The sequence below is a fragment of the Pyrgilauda ruficollis genome, unplaced genomic scaffold, assembly GCF_017590135.1.
Source record: "Pyrgilauda ruficollis isolate IOZ18807 unplaced genomic scaffold, ASM1759013v1 scaffold48, whole genome shotgun sequence".
NCBI classification, from domain to species: domain Eukaryota; kingdom Metazoa; phylum Chordata; class Aves; order Passeriformes; family Passeridae; genus Pyrgilauda; species Pyrgilauda ruficollis.
The window spans coordinates 1,605,137-1,624,678 of NW_024526377.1; the positions used below are offsets into that span (position 1 = coordinate 1,605,137).

Genomic DNA, 19,542 nt, shown 5'->3' on the forward strand with positions numbered 1-19,542 from the left:
GGGGTGCCCGGGGGGGGGGCGCGGAGGCCGCGGGCGCGGTGCGGGACCCTCGCTCCGGGGAGCCCCCGGGGCTGTGCGGGTCCCGCCGGCACCGCGACATCGCCGCGACCCTCAGAGGGGACACACGGGCGGGCCCCTCAGAGGGGACACACGGACCCCGCTCATCGCTCCCTCCTTGTGCTGCTCGCTGCAGGTCTGGGCCATCCCCCGGCCGAGTCGCACCTGGCCGCGCGGCCGAGGAGCAAGCGATGTTCCTGCAACAGCTGGCTGGATAAGGAATGCATCTACTTCTGTCACCTGGACATCATCTGGGTCAACACACCTGGGTGAGCAGAGCGCGGCGCTCGGGGTGCTCTGCTGATGGGCAGGGGCTGTACCTTCTGCTGCAGGAGGGTGGGAGAGGCTCCCGGTGCTCTTCAGCTCTGGCAGCACCTGCTCCGAGGTGCACGGCCGGCCCAGAAGGGGACAAACTGTGCTGCTGCTGCTGCTGCTGATCAGGTGTTTGTCCAACCCCCGGGGGTCGGGGTGAAAGCACAGGGCGCTGCTTCCTCCCGGGCTCGGCTTTTCCTGAGGTTTGCACCTCTGCGAGCCCGCAGCAACACGGAGATGTTGTGGCTGCGAGTCAGAAAAGTTCCTCTCCCCGCTCGCACGCGTAACCCTGGCTGCTGCCTGCCAGTATTGTTAATGAGACAGTGGTGGGCTGGCACTGCGGGCCGCGGCTGCCAAGTCCTGCCCTCAGGAATGCCGGAGCAGCTTTCCCAGCGCTTTCAGACCAATGGCCATCGCACTGGAGCACAACACATGCGCTCAGGTGTGGTTATAATCGTGCTCGCTGACATGCATTTACAACTCGCTGCTTGCTTGGGGAATAGTTGCAGTCGCTGCCAATCCTGCAGCCTCTGGGAGAGGAGATTGCCATCAGAGATGGAGCAGGAGTGTGCTCGCAGCTCTGGGAGCACCAGAACCTGCTCTGGCCCCGAGACTCCTGGGGCTGTGCAGTGTCCTGTGTGTTAAACCTGCGGGGAAGGAGAGCGCTGACCCCTCAGCCGTGCCGGGGCTGCTCCTGCGGAGCTGTGCCACCCATGGGAGCCGCCAGATCGCCCAGCCCGTGTGGCAACCCTTGCACGGGCACCTGGGCTGCTGCAAGGAGAGAAAACTCCCGTCCCAGCCAGCACAGAGCGGCCGTCCCGGCAGGGAGGGGTGGGGTGCGGAACGCAGTAGGTGGAAGAGGAGCTGGAGTTTAAAGCTCAGACCTATCAGTGACCTTTTCACCTTCTGTCTGTAGATGAGTCTTTTATTATCCTGGCACTGGCTTGGCTGCCTCCCAGCACCCAGATACAAACTTGCTGGCCAATAAAAAGCTGGTGGCATAGCTGAATTCCTTTGTTTTTCCCAGGCACACCGCTCCCTACGGCTTGGGCAGCCCGCCAAGGCGGCGCAAGAGGTCCGCGGGCAGGTGCGAGTGCTCGCACTCCAGGGACAGCATCTGTGCCACCTTCTGCCAGGGCAGGCCTGGGTAAGGCTGGGGGTGTCCCTGGGGGCTGCTCAGGGGGTTGAGACAGGCAGGGCTCAGGAGCTCCCTCCTCTTTGCCAAGCTGGGACTTGTCTGGTGGCCTTTTCTCCCTCCCGAGAGCCCTGGCCGTGTCACTGGGTGGTTTGGGTGTACAAGGGTCCCTTCAGCAGCTGAGAGGCAGCAGTGTCACCTCCATCCCTGCTGCTGCTGCCAGGAGGCTGGGGAAGCTCTGAGTGTGCTGGCGGGAAGGGGGAGCTGGTGGGGACGGGACAAGTGACAGTGTGGAGCTTTGGGACACCAGCATCTCCTGCTCAGAAGGGAAAGCTGGCAATGCTCTGGGTATGGGGACAAGTGAGAGTGTGGAGCTTTGGGACACCAGTGTCCCCTGCTCAGAAGGGAGAGCTGGCAGCACCCTGGGAGTGAGGACAAGTGAGGGTGTGGATTTTTGGGACACCAGTGTCCCGTGCATGGCTCGGGGGGAGCACAGCAGGACTGCTCCAAGCTGGGACTCAGCCCAATGTCCCGTGGCCACCTCTGTTTACAGTGCATGTGGGGTGTCAGTTCAGCTCCAGCAGCGCTGCTGAAGGGAGGTGGAGCTGCTGTGGATATCTGTCATTATTCCACAGCCAGGCAATAGTTACAATCCCCAATCATTCATTTTGCCTGTGAATAGAGGAGCTCTGGCACGAGGGAATAGCAGTCAAAGTAAGCCCTGAATAGCTCCCAAATAGCTGCAATTAACCCTTCAAAGCCATGCATTCAGCTGTCTGTCACCGGGCCAGGCTCCCCCTGAGCTCCCCACAGCCTGGCTGTGGGTGGCTGAGACTTCTCCTCTTGCTCTTTAGGTACCTTCAGAGCCTGAAGCTCCCTGTGAGCTCTGGAGCATCAGCGAGGTCTCTGCAGAGCGGTGCCACGAGGCCTCCCCATCATGGGCTGCTGAGAGCTCTCAGGTGAGCAGGGCACCTAAACCCACTCTGAACATTCCTCATGAACACTTGAAGATGTGTGGTTGTGGCCCCAGGGTGCAGTTCCCACTGGGATCTGACCTTCTGCCTCCTCCTGTCTCCTCTAAATGAGGAGGCTTGGCTGTTTCTGCTCTCTGTGGCACTGAAGGCTCCATCTGAGGAGCCAGGGCTGCCTGTGCCCTTCCCAGTGGGGCAATGCCACACGAAATGTAATTCTTGGTTGGAGCAGGGAGTTCCTCTGTGGGACAGGCAGGTGGGTGACGGACAGACGAGGGAGAGGGGGATGGCATCGTGTAGGAAGATAATTTATGGGGCAGCAACTTTGGACCAAAGGACAGAGCTTTTCTAAGCCCACAGCAGGGAATTGTGGGGAGAAACAACAACTCCAGGAGTGTAACTGAGCTAAAGGGAGGTGGCAAATCCATGAATTGGTGGCAGTTAAATCAGGGGCAATGGGGACGCTTTCTGAAATGCACATTTGGGGAACCAGCACTTTGGGTCATCCTTGAATCCTCTGACACCTCGTTGGGTTTGATGGAGCTCCACTGTGCCTTAATGCAGCTGTGGACAGCAATTCCTGCTTCTCCTTCCCCATCTCCTGCTTCCCAGCAAATAGTGGTGAGGGGTAGATATTATATTATCACATGGGGTACTGAGTAGGGGGCAGGTGGGCTGGAGAGTGACCACGGTGTCCCTTCTGTCCCCAGGGACCTCAGGGTCTCCAGCCCGCACTCCAGCAAACACCAGCAGCACTCACGGAAGGACACACAGCCACCAGCTCTGCCTTGGGAAAAAAACATCTGGAAGAAGAAGAGATAAGAGATAGGTGCACACCAAGCTCACCAGAAGAATTTGGAGTCCTGTGGGTGCCACCAGCTCTGCTGTCCGTTGTTAGAGCTGAAGGGAAGGCCATGAGTGGAAGGGAAGGAAGTGGAAGTCTCCGTGTTCCTGCTGCATGAACCAGCGCTCAAGGGACTGCTGCAAAGGGAAAAACTGTCTCTCCATCCAGTCAGAGAAGTGTCCTGGAGCTGAATTGTGCCTTTTTGGATCAGGCAAGGGTCGTGCTGGAGCAGCACCAGCTGGATTGTGCCCTGGAGCCCTCAGCAGGGGCTCAGCCAGGAGTTCTGGGCAGGGCTGGACCAGACAGCACTGAGCCTGACACTGCCCTGGGCTGCTCTGCCTGGAGCTGTGCAAGCCTGGCCCATCCAGAGGGGTTTGGCTGCTCGCTGCAGTCAGGGAGGAGCTGCCTCCAGCCCGAGCCCACCTTTGCACTATTTTCTCCTGTCAGTCAGATGGATGAGGCTCCCCTCCTGTGGTGGAACAGCTCCCAGTTTGTGTTAGAGTTTATTTCATCAGCACCTGGAGCCAGCTGAGCAGTCAGGGGCACTCCCTGGCTGGGAAATCTCTGGGGTGGATTTCCAGGAGGCCCTGGCTGTGGCTGAGGTGCAGGATCAGTTACCCCAGGGATGGCCCCAAACCCAGGTGTGGCTGCTGTGGGGCTGGGCTTGTGCAGGAGCCCCCACCCCCCCAGCCAGGGCAGGGTGAGCAGAGCCCTGGTGTGGGTCAGTGACCCCATCTCAGCTCCTTGGACATACCCTCAGTGAGCACTTCCAGCTCCTGAATATCCCAACCTTCTCCCAGCTGGATGAGGCTGGGGCAGGAGAGGGCACACAAAGCCTGGCTTGCTGCTTGGCTTAGGTCAGCTCTGAGTCGGGCTCTGGACAGTAAATGAGCAGTCAGGGCTGGCAGGTGACCGTGGCAAGGGGAATGCAGCAGGTGAGGGACAGCCAGGTGGGAGAGACCACGAGGGAAGGGCCAGTTGGAACAGGGGCTGGAACTGGGTGATCTCTAAGGTCCCTTCCAACCCAAACCCCTGTGATTCTGTAAGGGGCCACAGCCCTGCCTGAGCTTAGGCTCAGGTTTAAACCCAGATCTGCTGGCCCAGGGGAGGGAAGGAAAAATTTGGGAAAAACACTGAGCCCAGGGCCTGGAAACCAACCTGGCAGGCCAAGGCAGCCCCAGGGCCCCAGAGCTGTGCCACAAATGTGCTTTTGTTTGCCTGGGCAGACTGAGCTCTGCAGGGAGCCAGGGCTGTCACCTGGGCAGGGCAGGTAAAGAACCACTCTCCACTGCTGGGTCCCTCTGCTGCCCACGCCAGGATTGCACAGGAGCTTTGGAAAGGCTGCTTGAAGTTGGTGGTGGACCAAAATCTGTGGCTGTTGCAAGTGTAGTCCCGATGGACAAGAAAAAGAATTCCTTGATTTTGCTTTAAGCCCCAGAAAGGGGAGAAATAAGACCAATTGATTGTATTGTGATGAAGCAGCAAATTAATCATTTGGTCCCCAAAGCTGCAGAAAATCTGTTTTAATCTTTGACCTTCTGAAGGTTGGAGTCACTCTAAAAAACCAAAAGAAGAAAATCCTGAAAGGGTTTGTTCCAGAGGAAATTTTGCACATGGTTTAATGTGAGTAATTTAAAATAAAACTACTGCTGTAAAGTACTCAGTCAGTCTCCTCGTGTGTGTAATGTCCCGTCCTTGAGTGACTTACTGCACACCTGCCATATGTAGCATCCTGAAATCTGTATATTTATTTAAATCTATTGATTTTTTTAGACAGTAATTTTCAATGTATAATTTGTAATAAATAATGACAACAGTCATTGGTACTTTCCTTCCTCATTTGGTGGCTGGGGGGTGGTGGGTGAGGTGAAAGAAATCCAAAACAAATGGGAAGGAGAGTGGGAATGGGGAGGCTGGGAATGGTCCTGGGCACATTTCAGTTCCAAGTGAACCCATCTAGAATCCTTTTGGCTGACTTAAACACTCATTAACTTCAACACTTTCTTCCATCCTGGATTTCTCTGGCAGCAGGGATGGGGAGTTATCCCCAGGTTTGTGGATGTGGGACCAGTTTGGATCCTCGTGCCGAGGGATCCTGGTGGTGTTTGCCCACAGTGGAGTCCAGTCCTTCCCAGCCCTGTGGCTGTGGGGTCAGCAGGGCAGGGACTCAGCTTTAGATCTGGGAAGGGTTCCTATTTTTATTTTTATTATTATTACTATCCCATCTAGAATTAATATGTTTGTTTATTTATTATTATTATTATTGTTATTGTTATTAATAATATTTCAGTTCAAAGGGCATCATCTAAAGGATGATGTGAAGATGTTGAAGGCTCAGGAGGGGCCCCAGCCTTTCCTATTCCCTGATTTTCCTGGCTGAGCTGCCTCTCCCATGGCCAAGCCTCCACCCCAGGGCTTGGTGTGAAAACCAGAGTCCCTCAGATGTTCTTGTGAAAATAAATCGTTGTTCCTGGGAATTTAATGGTAAAGGTACATGATAAAAAGGAGCTGGAATTACAGATAAAAGGGGAAAAAAAGTACCTTGGAGCACTGCAAGTTCCCCGTGTGGTGTGTACAATATCCATGGTGGAGTTCTCCCTTCTTCTGCCCAGCTGGGCTCCAGAACAGGCCTGGAATTGTGCCTGTTTTGGTTCATTCCACGGGCCCCTGCTGGGGCTGGCTGCAGAGCTGTGAACGGGGCAAATGAGGATTTTCTGCATTTCCCAGGAGAGATTTCCCCATCTCTGCAATGTCCACTGAGCCAGCCCTGGGATTTTATTTGTCCTGCTGAAGTTCCAAAGCAACCTTGGCTAGACCTTGGTCCCAGAGGGGAAATATCCCTGTGTGGGATGCTCAGGGCTCCTGGCACCAGGAGAACCCCACATTTTGGGAGGTGGGACCACAGGAGATGCTCTCCAGCTCTGCCACAGTGCCCGGCTGTGGAGCAAAGAGGGAAAACCTGAAATAATCATTGAGGGGGGCAGGGCTGAGAGTTTTTTGGGCCCTAAGATCAATTAACAGAGGAAATTTTGACACAGGAATAACGGGAAATATTCCAGGGAGGTTCCCCCACATTCAAGGGGGGAAACTTTGGACCCAGCATTGAGAAACAGAGAAAGAAATCCTAAAAAGTGCCCTGATCCCAAAAGCTCAGCAGAGCCTCTTGCTGGGATGTCCTACAACACCCCTCAGTGCCACCAAGGACTGAGGGACAACCTGAGCCTGGCAGGAGCCCCTGGTGGGGCTGGACTGATGCCAACCTCTGAGCAAAGCCTTGGGCACAGCTCTAATTACCAGCCCTAATTAGGGAACGCCCGAGGGAAGAAGATGCTGAAGAGCATCTTAATTAGGGTGAGAAGGGATAAGAGAGGACTGCGCTTGTTCTTGAGTTATTTAATCTGCTGATAAAGATCAGCTGAAGGAGGCTGAAGGAGGCGTATTTTATAAATTCTCACAGGTAACAGGAAAGAGCAGAATAATAAAACTTCATTTAAGTGGAAAATTCAGGGAATCAGGCAACTTCCAAAGGCAGCTCTGAGTACAGAGATGGAGCATTTTTAATAAGCTTCAGCTTTTTTCCCTATTGACAATTCCCATCCAAATGGACACCTTGTGCCCTGCATGTGACTCTCCTACTTTTCAGGAATTCCTGGAAAAAGCCCTTCCCTAATGGTCCACAGGCAGCAAACTTCCCTCCTACACTGTGGGACAGCAATATTTTTTTTTTTTTTTGATGGGACTTTGTTCCCTTTTAGTATCTGTTGAACTGGTTCTGCCTGGGAGAAGATGTGGTGACATAAAATGAGGTGAAGTTGGAAGAAGCAGCCCCAAACCTGTGGAGGAGGCTCTGCCAGGCCACCAGGAGATTTTGCAGGTAGATTTTACCACAGAAACGGCTTTTGGTGATTTTGGCTTCTCATCTCAGGTGAGCAGGGAGAGGAGGAGAAAACTGAAATGGTCCCAGCCACATTAAGGGGTCACACAGTTTAAAATTGCATTAATTAGCTGTGCTGGGTAACAAATGAGCTCCAGGTAAGCACATCCTGCATGAAACTCTCTGTCCCCTGTGCTGGGGACAGGGAGGGAGGTGCCACTGGCTCAGCCCGTGCTGGGAATTGTCATTGCTGAGTGCCTCTGGAAGCACAGCCTGGAAAACAGGGTGTGAACACCTTGCTGAGCATCTGTCCCTGTGCATTAGTGGGAAAACACCTCAAGGGCTGGTTTCTGAGGGGGAGAATGACAAAGCTGATCTGGGAGACTTTCCCAGACTCTGGGATCTCTTCCTGCCTGTGGTGGGTCCATTCAGGCAGCAGCCACAACTCAGAGCCCCCACAGAGGCTGGAAAATCCAACCGGGAATTGGGAGAGCCCCACAGAGGCTGGAAAATCCAACTGTTAATTGGGAGAGCCCCACAGAGGCTGGAAAATCCAGCTGGGAATTGGGAGAGCCCCACAGAGGCTGGAAAATCCTCTCCCATGTCCCTCCAAAGAGAGGGATGTCCCCTTGGCACATCCATTCATTCTGGCCCCATTATTTACACTACGTGGTACCCAATAAGTCACCCTGAAACTTTTTTAGTTTTAATCCATGAAAATCTCCACACCTTCATTCCAGCAATGAGACTGTAGCAGTTTAGAGAAGATCTGGGGTGGGGAATGAGCCCCTCCCCAGGGATTCCATGGCAAATCCGAGGTGCTGCTCTGTGACTTTGTTTTTAAAAGGGAGTAATTCTCCCTCCAGCTCTGTTGCAGAGGGGGGAGGAGGAGGGAGCATACACGGAGCAATTAAGAAAAATGTCTTTGACCTTCAGCAACTTAATCAGTTGCCAGTGTTCTTCCTAATAGTGTGCTAATGGTTAAGTTCTTCTTGCTGCCATAAAAAGTGCTATAACTGGAGGCTACAATAAAGTGCTGATCAACCCATCAAGTGAGTCAATCCAAAAGTAATATCTGTCTTTGTAATGACTGTAATAAAAGCCATGCCAAAGCCAGGAGATGACGTGAATAAGAATGCTGCTTAATTATGCTGGGCTGCTCTGCTGGGTGCTTGTGCCACACTGCCAACCTGCTCTGGGGTGACACTGCCACCCCAATGTGTGGGGGGAGCCAAACTTTGTGTTTGTGTGGTCTCCAAGGACAGTCCTGAGGGGTTTGGACAGATCTCCAGCCAAGCCAAGCAGAGTTTTGGTGGATAAAAAGGTGTTGAATTTGGGTTGGGGCTGTTCGTCCTGACAAAATGCAGGAGGGAGGCATCACTGTGATTCCCTCTGGGAGAGATTGGGGCTGGGAAAAGGGGAAAAGGGTTTCTAAATTTTAGCTGTCCTGGTGTTAAAGACAGCAGGTGAAGGCTTCCTGTGCTAAAAAGGGATTGATGACAGGAAGCAGAAAGAGGGGGAAGCCAGGATCAGTCAGGGAGACCCTTCCAGGCACTGGGGTGGACCTGAGGGGCTGAGTGGAAAAACCAACTGGGAGTTGAGACAGCCCTCAGAGAGGCTGGAAAATCCAGCTGGGAATTGGGAAGTTTGGAAGTTGTTGCTTTCCATGGCAAACACTCATCCCTGAGTGTTTGCCATGGAAGGCAGTGACCAAGCACCCTTCAAAGGTCACTCACAGGCAGAGGAGCAGAGGGGCAGGAGGATCTTTCCCTGCCTGATGCCTTGTCTGGATTTTCCAGCCAAGAGCTGGGGGCTCTTGGCACCCCCGGGCACTGCCCAGGGCAGGATAGAGCAAAACCCCATCCACAAACCAAGTTTTGTTTGTGCTGCCCTTTGCACAGGCACAGGTGAATTACAGAGCACACCACCCCTGGAGCCTGGAATGTCCCCTTGGAGAACTGTCCTGCTGTGCAGGGGAGCTGGAGGGAGCACAGAGGGCCTGAGGAACACCGGCTGCTCCCGCTGCAAGGATGGCTGCTGGCTTCGTGAGAAACGACCGCTCACTTAAAAATGTTAAAAGATTAATTAAACCTGAACAAAAATTACAACAAAAAGACTAAATAAGGAAAAAATGCAGCGCTGGGAGCTGCCCTCGTGGCTGCCTACTGCCTGCCCAGTTCATCTTCAAGATGGATGCTCATCATTAAAGCTTCTCTTAATATTCCCACAATATTCATCCCTTCATTGCGAGAGCCAATCATCTGGTTATCCATCTCTAACAGCTTCCTCCAAAACATCCCGCTGCTCTGGGCTCCCTGCGGGCACAAAGGAGCAGGAACCCAGCGTGGAGCTGGGGGCAAACACGCCGCAGCCCTTCAAGGAATTCCTTCCCCATCGGCAGGGAAAACAGGATGCAGGCCACATTCCTGCTCGCATAGACAAGGCTCTCCACAGCAGCACAAACACATTGCTCCGTTCCAATTAAACCCCGGCTTTATATCACCTTGCTGCTGATAAGGCTCTGATTAATGGAAGAATTGTCTTTTTATTTTTTCCCAATAAAGTCCCTGGTGTTAATTGTTTTTTCCCTCTCCCATTTCTCATTTCAAAGGCGCTTTCGAGGAGGGCTGCTGATTGTGCTGGAAGTGGTGTGGGAACACTTAGTCTCTTCCTGGTTTTGTTTTTTGGGGCTAAGTGCTGCCACCGAGAGCAGCAGGTCCAACAGACAAATCAGCCCAGCAAGATCCTGCCCTGGTGCCTCCCGATAAACAAGTGCAGATTCATGTGTTTGTCCATGACACAGAAAGTGCCAGAACAATGATTTGGTGACTTTTGCCAGGGTTGTTTCCTCTGCACAGCCAACTTCCCTGGCGGAGCCTCAGCAGCGTAGCAACAGCTCAGCAAAACAAAAGCCAACCACGGCGAGGCTTTAGGAAAACATTATCCCGGTCCGAAGGGTGGGGCACTGCTTTCCAGAGGAGCTGGGACCGGCCCCAACGGCCCGGGCTGCCTCCTGAACGCCAGGAGCGTCAGCCAAGCTCCCGGGAAGAGCTGTGGATCCACGGGACAGGCGGCTGCTGCGCCATGGGTGATGTCCATGTGTGTCACATGAGGGGCACAGGCTGGAATCTCCAGGCAAAAATGGGTTTTTTAGTCACGCAAGAGCCTCTCCTCTCTGGAGTGATGGTAGGTGGGAATGGCTCCATTGGCACCTGAGGGACAGGGTGTGAGCACGGAGCCACGGGCAGGAGTCCCTGCTCAGGGGGACACACCTGGCCCTGCCTCTGCCCTGGCACAGGTGAGAAATCAGGTGAGAAAACAGGCCCTACAGATCCTGGCTCAGGTATGAACTCAGGTAAGAAATCAAGTGAGAAACCAGGCCCTACAGATCCTGGCTCAGGTAGGACTCAGGTAAAAACTCAGGCCTTCCAGATCCTGATTCAGCTAAGATCTCAGGCCCTATAGACCCAGGCTTAGTAAGAACTCAGCAAAACTCAGGCTCTGCAGACTCTGTCTCAGGTAAGAAATGGAATCAGGCTCTGCAGATGCTGGCTCAGTGAGAACTCAGGCCCTGCAGACCCCAACCCCAGCAGCTCTGACACCAGAGCCAGCAGGGACACGCGGCACTCAGCCCCTGAAGTGCCCTGGAGCATCTCTCTGGACACTGCCCCCACCCTGGGGACACTCACGAGGAGACAGTGCTGCATGCCAGATCCACACCTGGCACCTGGAGCTTCTCTCCAGCCAGGCCAGCACAGGGAAAGCCCAGCCAAGGTTCAGAGGGAAGGGGTGTGGAGGAGACCAGGCAAAGCCAGGCCTGATAAAGCAGGAGGAGATTGTGACAGGGAAGGGTCCAGCCAATCCAGGCCAAGGGGAAGGAGTTAAAATGCTCAGCTCAAAAGCCCTGCCTGGTGCACTGCAGGAGGTTCTCATGCTGTGAGAACCTGCAAGGAACTTCCAGCTCTCTGTGCTCTGTGCCCTGGGCTTCTCCTGTTTGATGATGTGAGCCAGTCCCCACGGTGAGAAATGATCCTCACTTCCAAAAAAATTTAAAATGTTTATTAAACCTCATCAAAAACACAACAGCAGACTGAACAGAGAAAATATTACAGCACCAGGAGCAGAGGATTTCCCCACCATGTGCCCACCCACGCCATGGAGGTTTCCCCTTTTAACCCTTTGGCCCCTCCCAAAGTTCTGTCCATCGACTCCTCCTTCCCTGCCCAGTGCTGAGATCACTGCCTGACACCTTGACTGGGGGGCAGCTGTTGCCATGGCAACGAGCCCACCCTCCCAAATGAACCAAACCCAGGGCACCCCTGAGAACAACACAGGGGGGTAACACATAACTATGAATCTATAAAACTTCTCCTGACGTATATACAGGATATTTGCCTTTTATTGTGAGAGTCACCCATGGCGCTGCTCATCTGTCTCACCACCATCATATCTGCTCCAGCTGTGCAGCCCTGTCCCACTCACTGCTCCCTGGCTGTGCTGTTGGATGACTGAGTGCCTTCCCTCAGTCAGGGCAGCCTTTCCCCTTCCTCCTCCATTTCCACATTTGAAGCTTTCTGCACTTTCTTTTGCACATTTCCACCCTGCTGCTGTGCTGTCCTGCTCCACTTTCCCTTCCCCTTCCTTTATCTCCCAGCCTTTTTGTTCACTGATTAATTCAATTTTCTTCCTTTCACTTTTTCCTCTCCGCTTTTCCTTGCACTTTCCACAGCAGGCAAGTTTTTAGATTTAAGTTAAAAAAAAAAAATAAAATAGGACAACAGGAAAGAAAAGGGATGGGGCAGAGAGGTCAAGACAGGAGATGTGGAGCAGTGAAAGAGAAAGAAGCAGCAGGAAAGAGCATCCCAATCACACTTCTGGGGTGGGCAGTAATGAGTTGGCCTCATTTATATGAAATATTTATATTAAATGTATTGCAATTACATTACTGAAGGCACCCAGCCACAGGCAGAGCCCACCCCCAGCCCAGGGAGTGAGCAGCTCATGTCCCACTGCTCAGGGGGGCTTCTCCAGGGCACAGGGCCTGGGCCCAAGCTCTTTCCTGAGCTGTTTTTGAGCTCTCATTGTTTTTGTGGTGTTTTCCCAGGCTCCAGTGGGATAAACCAGCTGGGAATGGCCTCGTGGGATACTCTCAGGATGAGCCAGGAAGGCAGGAGTGCCCTGAGGAGCCAGGGAAAGGTGGCACCAATTCTGTGCCCAGCTCTGGGTGCTGTTCTGGGCACGGGACCCTCTCCCACCACAGGCACAGCCTCTGGGGGCTGTGGATGGGAGATCTGGGCTGCTCGTGAGCTTGGCCAAAGTCTCCTTGAGCAGATTCATGGCAAGTGTTTGGTCCAGCAGTGAAAGGAGCCATAACAGTGATCAGGGAGAATTCTCCAGCCTCAGCTGAGCAAAGTGTCAAACCAGATGGGTCCTTCCAATCTCACAGTGCCACTGCAAAGGAAGGGGAGGATGGAAGAGGAATTTTGGGTATGATGGAGAGAACTGGCAAAGAAGATTCCCACTGCAAAGGAAGGGGAGGATGTAAGAGGAATTTTGGGCATGATGGAGAGACCTGGCAAAGCAGATCCCTGGGCAGAGGGGTGGGTGTTCTGTGGGAATGGCATTCACATCCTGCCCCTTGAGGGTTTTTTCCTTCTCAGCCTGCTTTCTGACCTATAAAACCTCAGGTGAAAGGTGCTGAGCAAAGACAGAGCTCCTACACTTATCCTAACTCTGGAGAGGAATTATCCCTTTTTGCTGCCATGGGAATGTGCCAGCTCTCAGACACGGCAGGGAGGAGGGGGCTCAGCAGGGCCTCACCCCCTGCCCTGGAGATTTGTGGGCACACTCTGTGTGTGCCATCCCTGGACAAAGAGGAGCCCAAGTGCCTGAGGCTGCTGCCCCTTTGCACCTCCTCCTTTTGCCTTTCTCCTCAGCTACACCTCGAGCTGCTCCTGCAAGCTCACCTCGCTCTGGCTGCTGAGAGAGGAGCTGGAGGGCTGCCATGGGGGCAGTTGGGGAGTTCTCAGGGCTGTGACTCACGGCTCTGGGAAAGGGATGAAAACTGGGGGAAAATGAAGTGCAGCTACTTCAATAAAGACATGTGTAAGTTGCAGTTCCGGAGAGCAACGGTTCAGCTGCTGTTTTATGGGTCATATCCCCAGAGGGCTTTGTAAAGTACTTTTCTCTCTTAGCTCAGAAATGTTAAAGATCACGAATCTGTATAAAAATTACTCCAGTTTAATGCTGACTTCAACATCTGGCTGGGTAGAGAATGTCAGTGTGGGTCTATTGAAAGCTTGTTTTTGATTCTGAGCCAGCAAATGTCACGTTTGAAGTGTGCTTTTCAACAGGGAGTCTCTGGAAAGAGCCGAGTCTCACATCCCACCATCGACCCAGGAGCTGGGATTTAAGGAAGATGTCAAATGCAGGTTGTAACTCCAATTGCTACATCCAGGTTTTGGGGAGGGATCCCCTTTCCAGTGAAAAGCCTGGAGTTTCAGCCCACCTGGGTGTAGTGCCAGGCTCTGTGCAAGGGTGCCCAGGACAGGATGAGGAGCAGTGGCCATGTAATAAAACACAACAAGTTCCAACCTCGACATGACAGGGGACTTCTTTCCATGGAGCATGGGAACAGCTGCCCAGGGAGGGTGTGAAGTCTCCCTTCTGGGACATCCCAAACCCACCTGGATGTGTTCCTGTGTCCCCTGCTCCAGGCAGCCCTGCTAGGGCAGAACTGTGATGCCAGAGGTCCCTCCCAACCCCAATATTCCGTGATTCTGGGATTCTGTGGGCAGCTGTTTATGAGATCTTGGGCAGAAACCCACTTTTCTGCCCCGTGAAGCCCTCCAGGCTCCTCAGTGTGTTTTTGGCACCCTGGGAGCCCAGTTCCCACTGCCTGGGCTGAGCTGGATCTGCCCTCTTGGATCAGGGGAGAGGGAGAGCCTGGGCAAGCTGGAACAGCACCTCCACGTCTGATGCTTCGTTCAAGGGCTGCTCTCTCTGTGTCACCTTTGAATTTTCGCCAATTAGCCTCTAGAGTGTGATTTAAATATTGTTGCTAATGTTAATGGAGGGTGTGCATGGTTTTGTATTTACAGCTCGCCCGCAGGCTTGGAATAACACTTGTCATCCAGACAGGAGCAGGAGCAGCAGGGTCAGAGTGCTGGCAGTGGAGAGGAAAGGTTTGCTGCCCATCAGAGATGCCCAGCCCTCCTTGAGGTCCTGCTCAATCAGCAAAATGGATAATTTTGTAGCTCTGTTTCTGCAGAACCCCTTGAAATGGGTGAATTTCATCCCTGGTGTGAGTTTTCAAGTGTCCCCAGGAAGCCTCTGGTGGGGAAGGAGAACAAGACAGGTCCTGGTGTTCCCTGGTGTCCTGAGCGTGGAAGAAGCCCCTTGGCAGTGGGATCAGAGCAGTGATTTGCTCAGACCATCCCACCCTGTGCAGCTCTCAGCCAGAGAATGAACCCCTGCTCCCAGCACGTGGGAAACCCTCCCTGGCTGGATGGGGTGGGAGGGGATGGTGCCGGGGTTTGCAGCACAAGCAGGGGCAATTAAAGGTTCCTCTGTGGGTCTTGGTGCTGCTCCAGCAGAAGACATTCATCATTGTGAGGTTCAGAGCCTAAAAATGGGGTGGAAATCAGGTACTGAGAGAGAGATGCTGCTCCCAGGGCAAGGAGTGAAGCCACTGCAGCTGCACAGAGTGGAGAACCAGGGATGTCACAGTTTAAAATTGCATTAATTAGCTGTGCTGGGTAACAAATGAGCTCCAGGTAAGCACATCCTGCATGAAACTCTCTGTCCCCTGTGCTGGGGACAGGGAGGGAGGTGCCACTGGCTCAGCCCGTGCTGGGAATTGTCATTGCTGAGTGCCTCTGGAAGCACAGCCTGGAAAACAGGGTGTGAACACCTTGCTGAGCATCTGTCCCTGTGCATTAGTGGAAAAACACCTCAAGGGCTGGTTTCTGAGGGGGAGAATGACAAAGCTGATCTGGGAGACTTTCCCAGACTCTGGGATCTCTTCTTGCCTGTGGTGGTGCCTGTTTGCTGCTCCCCTTGGGCTGGGAATGCTGGTGATCACCAGCACGAGGTGTGTGGGGAGAGCTCTGCCTGAATTTCCTGCAGGATAACTCAAGGACTGTCAGCAAGCAGAGGTTTCTGGGATCACAGTCACCATTTCACAGAATCATCAAGGTTGGGAAAAGACCTCCAAGATGACCAAGTCCAACCTTTGGTTGAATCCCACCACGTCACTAAGCCAGCCAGGAAGTGCCACCTCTGCTTGGTTTTTGAGCACTTCCAGGGATGGTGACCCCCCCACTGCCCTGAGCAGCCCTTTCTGATTCCTGACCACTCTCCCAGAGAAGAAATTTTTCCTAATGCCCAACCTGAACCTCCCCGGTGTCCACCTAGATCTTCCCACCCGTTAGGTATGGCATTTCCATACCCACATCGTTTCTGAATTTCACTTTCACTTTCAGTGTGAGCAGCCTGGCTGGGCACAGGGGACCAGGACAGCCTCTCTTCATCCTCACAGATGGATCCATCAGCTTTGTGCTCCACTTCCTCTCGAGCCTGTGTCTCCAGAGGCAGTGGGGGATGCTGTGCTGGAGAAGAGGGATGCTGGTGCTGCAGCCCAGGGATCCTGGTGGCACCATCTTGGCAGCAATTCTGACACTGATAAGAGAGTTTTGCTTACAGGTGCAATCAGGCAGGAATGCAGGACAATCTATCCTTCTGTTGACCTACCTGTGACAGTGATCTAGAAACTATTGGGTGTTTAAAGAAGCAATTTTGAACTCAAGGGATGGTGCTTCAAGGAAAGCTGTTACGGTTTATTGTCACTGGAACTCTCATCCTGTTCTGGGACTGTGAATGATTAACTCCATGTGCTGTAGTGTGAATGAATTTTGTGCATTTTTTAATCTGTGTTTGTTGCTGGAAAAGCCAGGCCCAGCTTCTCAGAGTAAAGCCACCTGCAACTGCTGGATGGAGCCCCCAACTCAACACAAAAAAGTGGCTGGGGCAGAAGTTCTCAGTGTGAGCAGGGTTTGCAAGCAGCAGTGAAGGAGTTGGGGTGCAAAGCAGAACTCTGAGAGCTCCTGGGCACTGCCAAGGCTGAGCCAGCCCTTCTTCCCAAAGCAAAAAGCACTTTAACGTCACCTCAAAAGCCTCAAGTGTTTTTTATGAGTTTCTTTTACTCTTAAAACCTGTGCCATCACTGGGCAAGGTGAGATGGTTCCCTCTGATGGGTAAAAATGGAGGAACTTCCACAGGGAGCAGCTGATCAGAGACACTGGCCTGAATGATCAAGAAAATGATCCTGATGATCTCCAGTTCTTGTCCCAGTCCACAGGGAACCATGCTCTTGCTCCAAGAATATCAGATCTGCCCTGGAACTCAGGGGGAGGCTGCAAGGGCATGAGAAATCAAGAAATGTGAGCTTTAATCCTCTCCCAGAGTCAGCAAAAAAAGATGTCAGCCATGGAATTCTGACAATAATGCCCAGATTCTGGGTAATCCATCTGGAGGAGGGACATGGAGAGACCACTTTGGTCACATTTTATTTTAACTGGGCAACTGCCTGAGACCTGCTGAGCTCTGAGGCACAAGGAGCAGGACAGGCAGTGCTGAGGGCACTGCCCGAGGCCAGCAGGGTGGTTTGGGGTTAAAAAAGAGCTGTAATTTCAGAGCAGAGCCATTTGAGTGGCCAGGTTTGTCTGTAGGAAAGAAATTAGCCTGGCTTTAGAAAAAACTAGTTTTGTTTTTGATAACCCCAGACCTGAAGAGCTGTCATGGTGCCATGAGTAGGTCCGTGAACACCAGGAGATGTTTGCCAGAGCAGCTTTTTGTCCTGGTGTTGGTGTGGGGGTTTGGACAGGGTGGAATATTCAATCCCTCCTGGAGAAAAGGGGGGTTCTTCCTTTGGTGAAAGAGTGATGCTGCTCTAATCTTGCACTGCAGGGCTGATCTGGGACTGTGATTTCTGTGGGCTCTGAATTCTGTTTTAGCTCCTCCAGAACACCTCAGATGAGATGGGATTTTGTACCAAGGTGGGAACGAGACCCTCCAGCATGTCCTTCCATCCCAGAGCCCCAGGTTATCACCAGGCTTGGGGTAAGAAAACCTTCCCAAGCTGAGTTTGGCAGGTTCACAGCTTTCCTTCACTTATTCTGAAAAATAAGGAGATATCTCTTGATGAACTATGAGACAGGGTGGAATATTCAATTCCTCTTGGAGGAAAGCGGTTTCCTCCTTGGTCTCTGATAAATCAGTTGTTCTGAGCTAATCTTGTGCTGCAGGGCTGATCTGGGACTTTGCTGCCTGTGGGTTGTGAATTGAGTTCTGCCTCCTCTAGAACAGCCCAGATGAGACAGGATTTTGTACCAAGGTGGAACAGAGACCCTCCAGTGCCTCCTTCCATGCCCAGGGCCCCACCCTATCACCAGGTTTGTGGTAAAAAAAACTTTTCTGAGCTGAATTTGGCAGCTTTCCTCCACTTACGCTGAAATACAGAGCCACAAGAGTTGCTGGGTTCATCCCTCACCCAAACCATGTCCTTCTGTCAGGGAGACTCCAGGATTCAGATCTGGCCAGACAGTCAGACGTGCTGAGCACAGAGCTCTGCCCAGAAGCACCCTGTGGTGTTTTTCCCTAGGAAATGTTGATTTAACCCTCTCAGGAATCATCACTCCTCAGGGCAGTGCTGCTTTGAAGTGGTTACCAGCCTGCTGAGCAGTAAGTGCAGGGTGTGGTGTCTATCTGCGAGGCAAGGGTGGCATTCTGTTTCCTGGGGACAGAAGCTTTAATAAAGGGAGTTTCCCTCCTTGCAGTGGGCAGGTGTGAGGCAGCTGCTCTTCTGGGGAGCCAGGTGAGGTGCAAAATTTGGTGCAAAACCACAATGGAATGCTGCTTTTTGTTAAGGCCACTTCACACTTGTCCAGTGGCACAAAGTTTAAGGGTCCAAGTCAGCAGGACACAGCACTGAGTGATTTAAGAAGTTTCTGCCGCTGTTCAGGACTGAATCAGACCTGCAGACCCAGCTCTGGTTTGTAGGGGATCTGCAGTGATGCTCACCTTGATGCCAAAAGGGTTAATTCAGTTTCTGCTGTGCCTGTGGACTTTTAGCAGGGAAACAAGCCAAGTAAAATCGGGTAACAGCCTGGATCTTCAGAGGCAGTGGCAGGAAAACACCTCACGTGTAGGCTGGAGCGTGGAGCAGGGGTAACTCCATGGGTCAGGGTTTGCACTGGAAACATTTTCCTGGCTATTTTTTCCCCAGCTTTGCCCCACCAGCTCTGCATTTGGTAAAACAACTGCCACCAGAGGCAGAACTCCAGCTCATCCCTGTTGCAAAACAACTTGGTGAGGTGTGAGAGATGCTCCCTGCCCGTGCTGCAGCCGGTGCTTACTCATCCCACAGGGTGCAGAGCTGGTCCCTGGGCATTTGTGTTGGCAGCTCTGCTGGAACACCTTCCCTTTTGGCAGTAGTTATGTAAGGAGCTAAAAATGCTGGGGTGACTCACGGGTGTCTGAGCAGAGCTGTTGGAACAGGAATGGAGCAGTGAGTTCCCCCAGACACGGCTGCACACCAGGCCCTGCAGACCTCTCCCTGCTTGGTGCTACCCCTGCTGAAGACCCTCTTGCTCCAGGGGATTCTCTTCCCTCTTACTCCCCACTCCTGCCCTCCAAACGATGTTGGAGCCCCTACAAAGCTCATCAGCCGTGCCTCTGATCCCTCTAGCAACCTTCACTGGGGCCATCCCAAACCCCTCTTATCTCTAGGCCTCCTGAATCCCATCTCCCTTTGTTACCTTTTCTGCATTTCCATTCTCCTGCTCTCTTCCCAAGGAAAACTTCAGTCCAGAAGCCCCTGGAGTTAAGGGAGGATGGATCCAGGTTATTTTCCTTCTTCACAATCTTGTGCTATATCTGCTTGTGGGTACCTTGGTGTTTTATTCCTCCATCTGATGCCTTGTGAAGGCTGACCTAGAACAGAGACTAGACTGAGATAAAGAACAGAGCAGGGATTTATTAAAAGGATCTCCTCAATGGATCCACCTTGGGCAGCACAAGAGCCCAGCCAGGGCTGCACCCAAGATGAACCAAAATGGTCCCAAAATGCACGAGCACGGGGGTCTCTTCCTGGGATCAGCTCTGCTCCATGTGCAGATTGCAGTTCATTGTCCAATTCCAGCTTTAGCCCATGCAGTCCCATCCTGCTTGTTTTTCTCTCTCCAGCCCACGGTGTTTGTGCTCTTGGGCCTGAGATTTGGATCATTTGTCCTTGGTCCCCAGCATGAGCAGGAATTGTTTTGTCTCCCTGCTCTGTGCAGAGAGCTCACAA

The 19,542-nt window shown here is 52.8% G+C and overlaps 1 protein-coding gene across 1 annotated transcript in view; it reads left to right on the top strand.

Annotated features, from left to right (window-relative positions):
* EDN2 (endothelin 2) overlaps window positions 1-3,779 on the top strand; it is a 4,186-nt gene extending 407 nt beyond the window's left edge. The window contains exons 2-5 of the mRNA XM_041479483.1: window positions 194-326; window positions 1,397-1,516; window positions 2,359-2,463; window positions 3,186-3,779. Of these exons, the coding sequence (XP_041335417.1) occupies window positions 194-326; window positions 1,397-1,516; window positions 2,359-2,463; window positions 3,186-3,297 (470 nt within the window). The 3' untranslated portion in view covers window positions 3,298-3,779. The remainder of the gene's footprint in view (window positions 1-193; window positions 327-1,396; window positions 1,517-2,358; window positions 2,464-3,185) is intronic.
* Window positions 3,780-19,542: the final 15,763 nt, after the last annotated feature.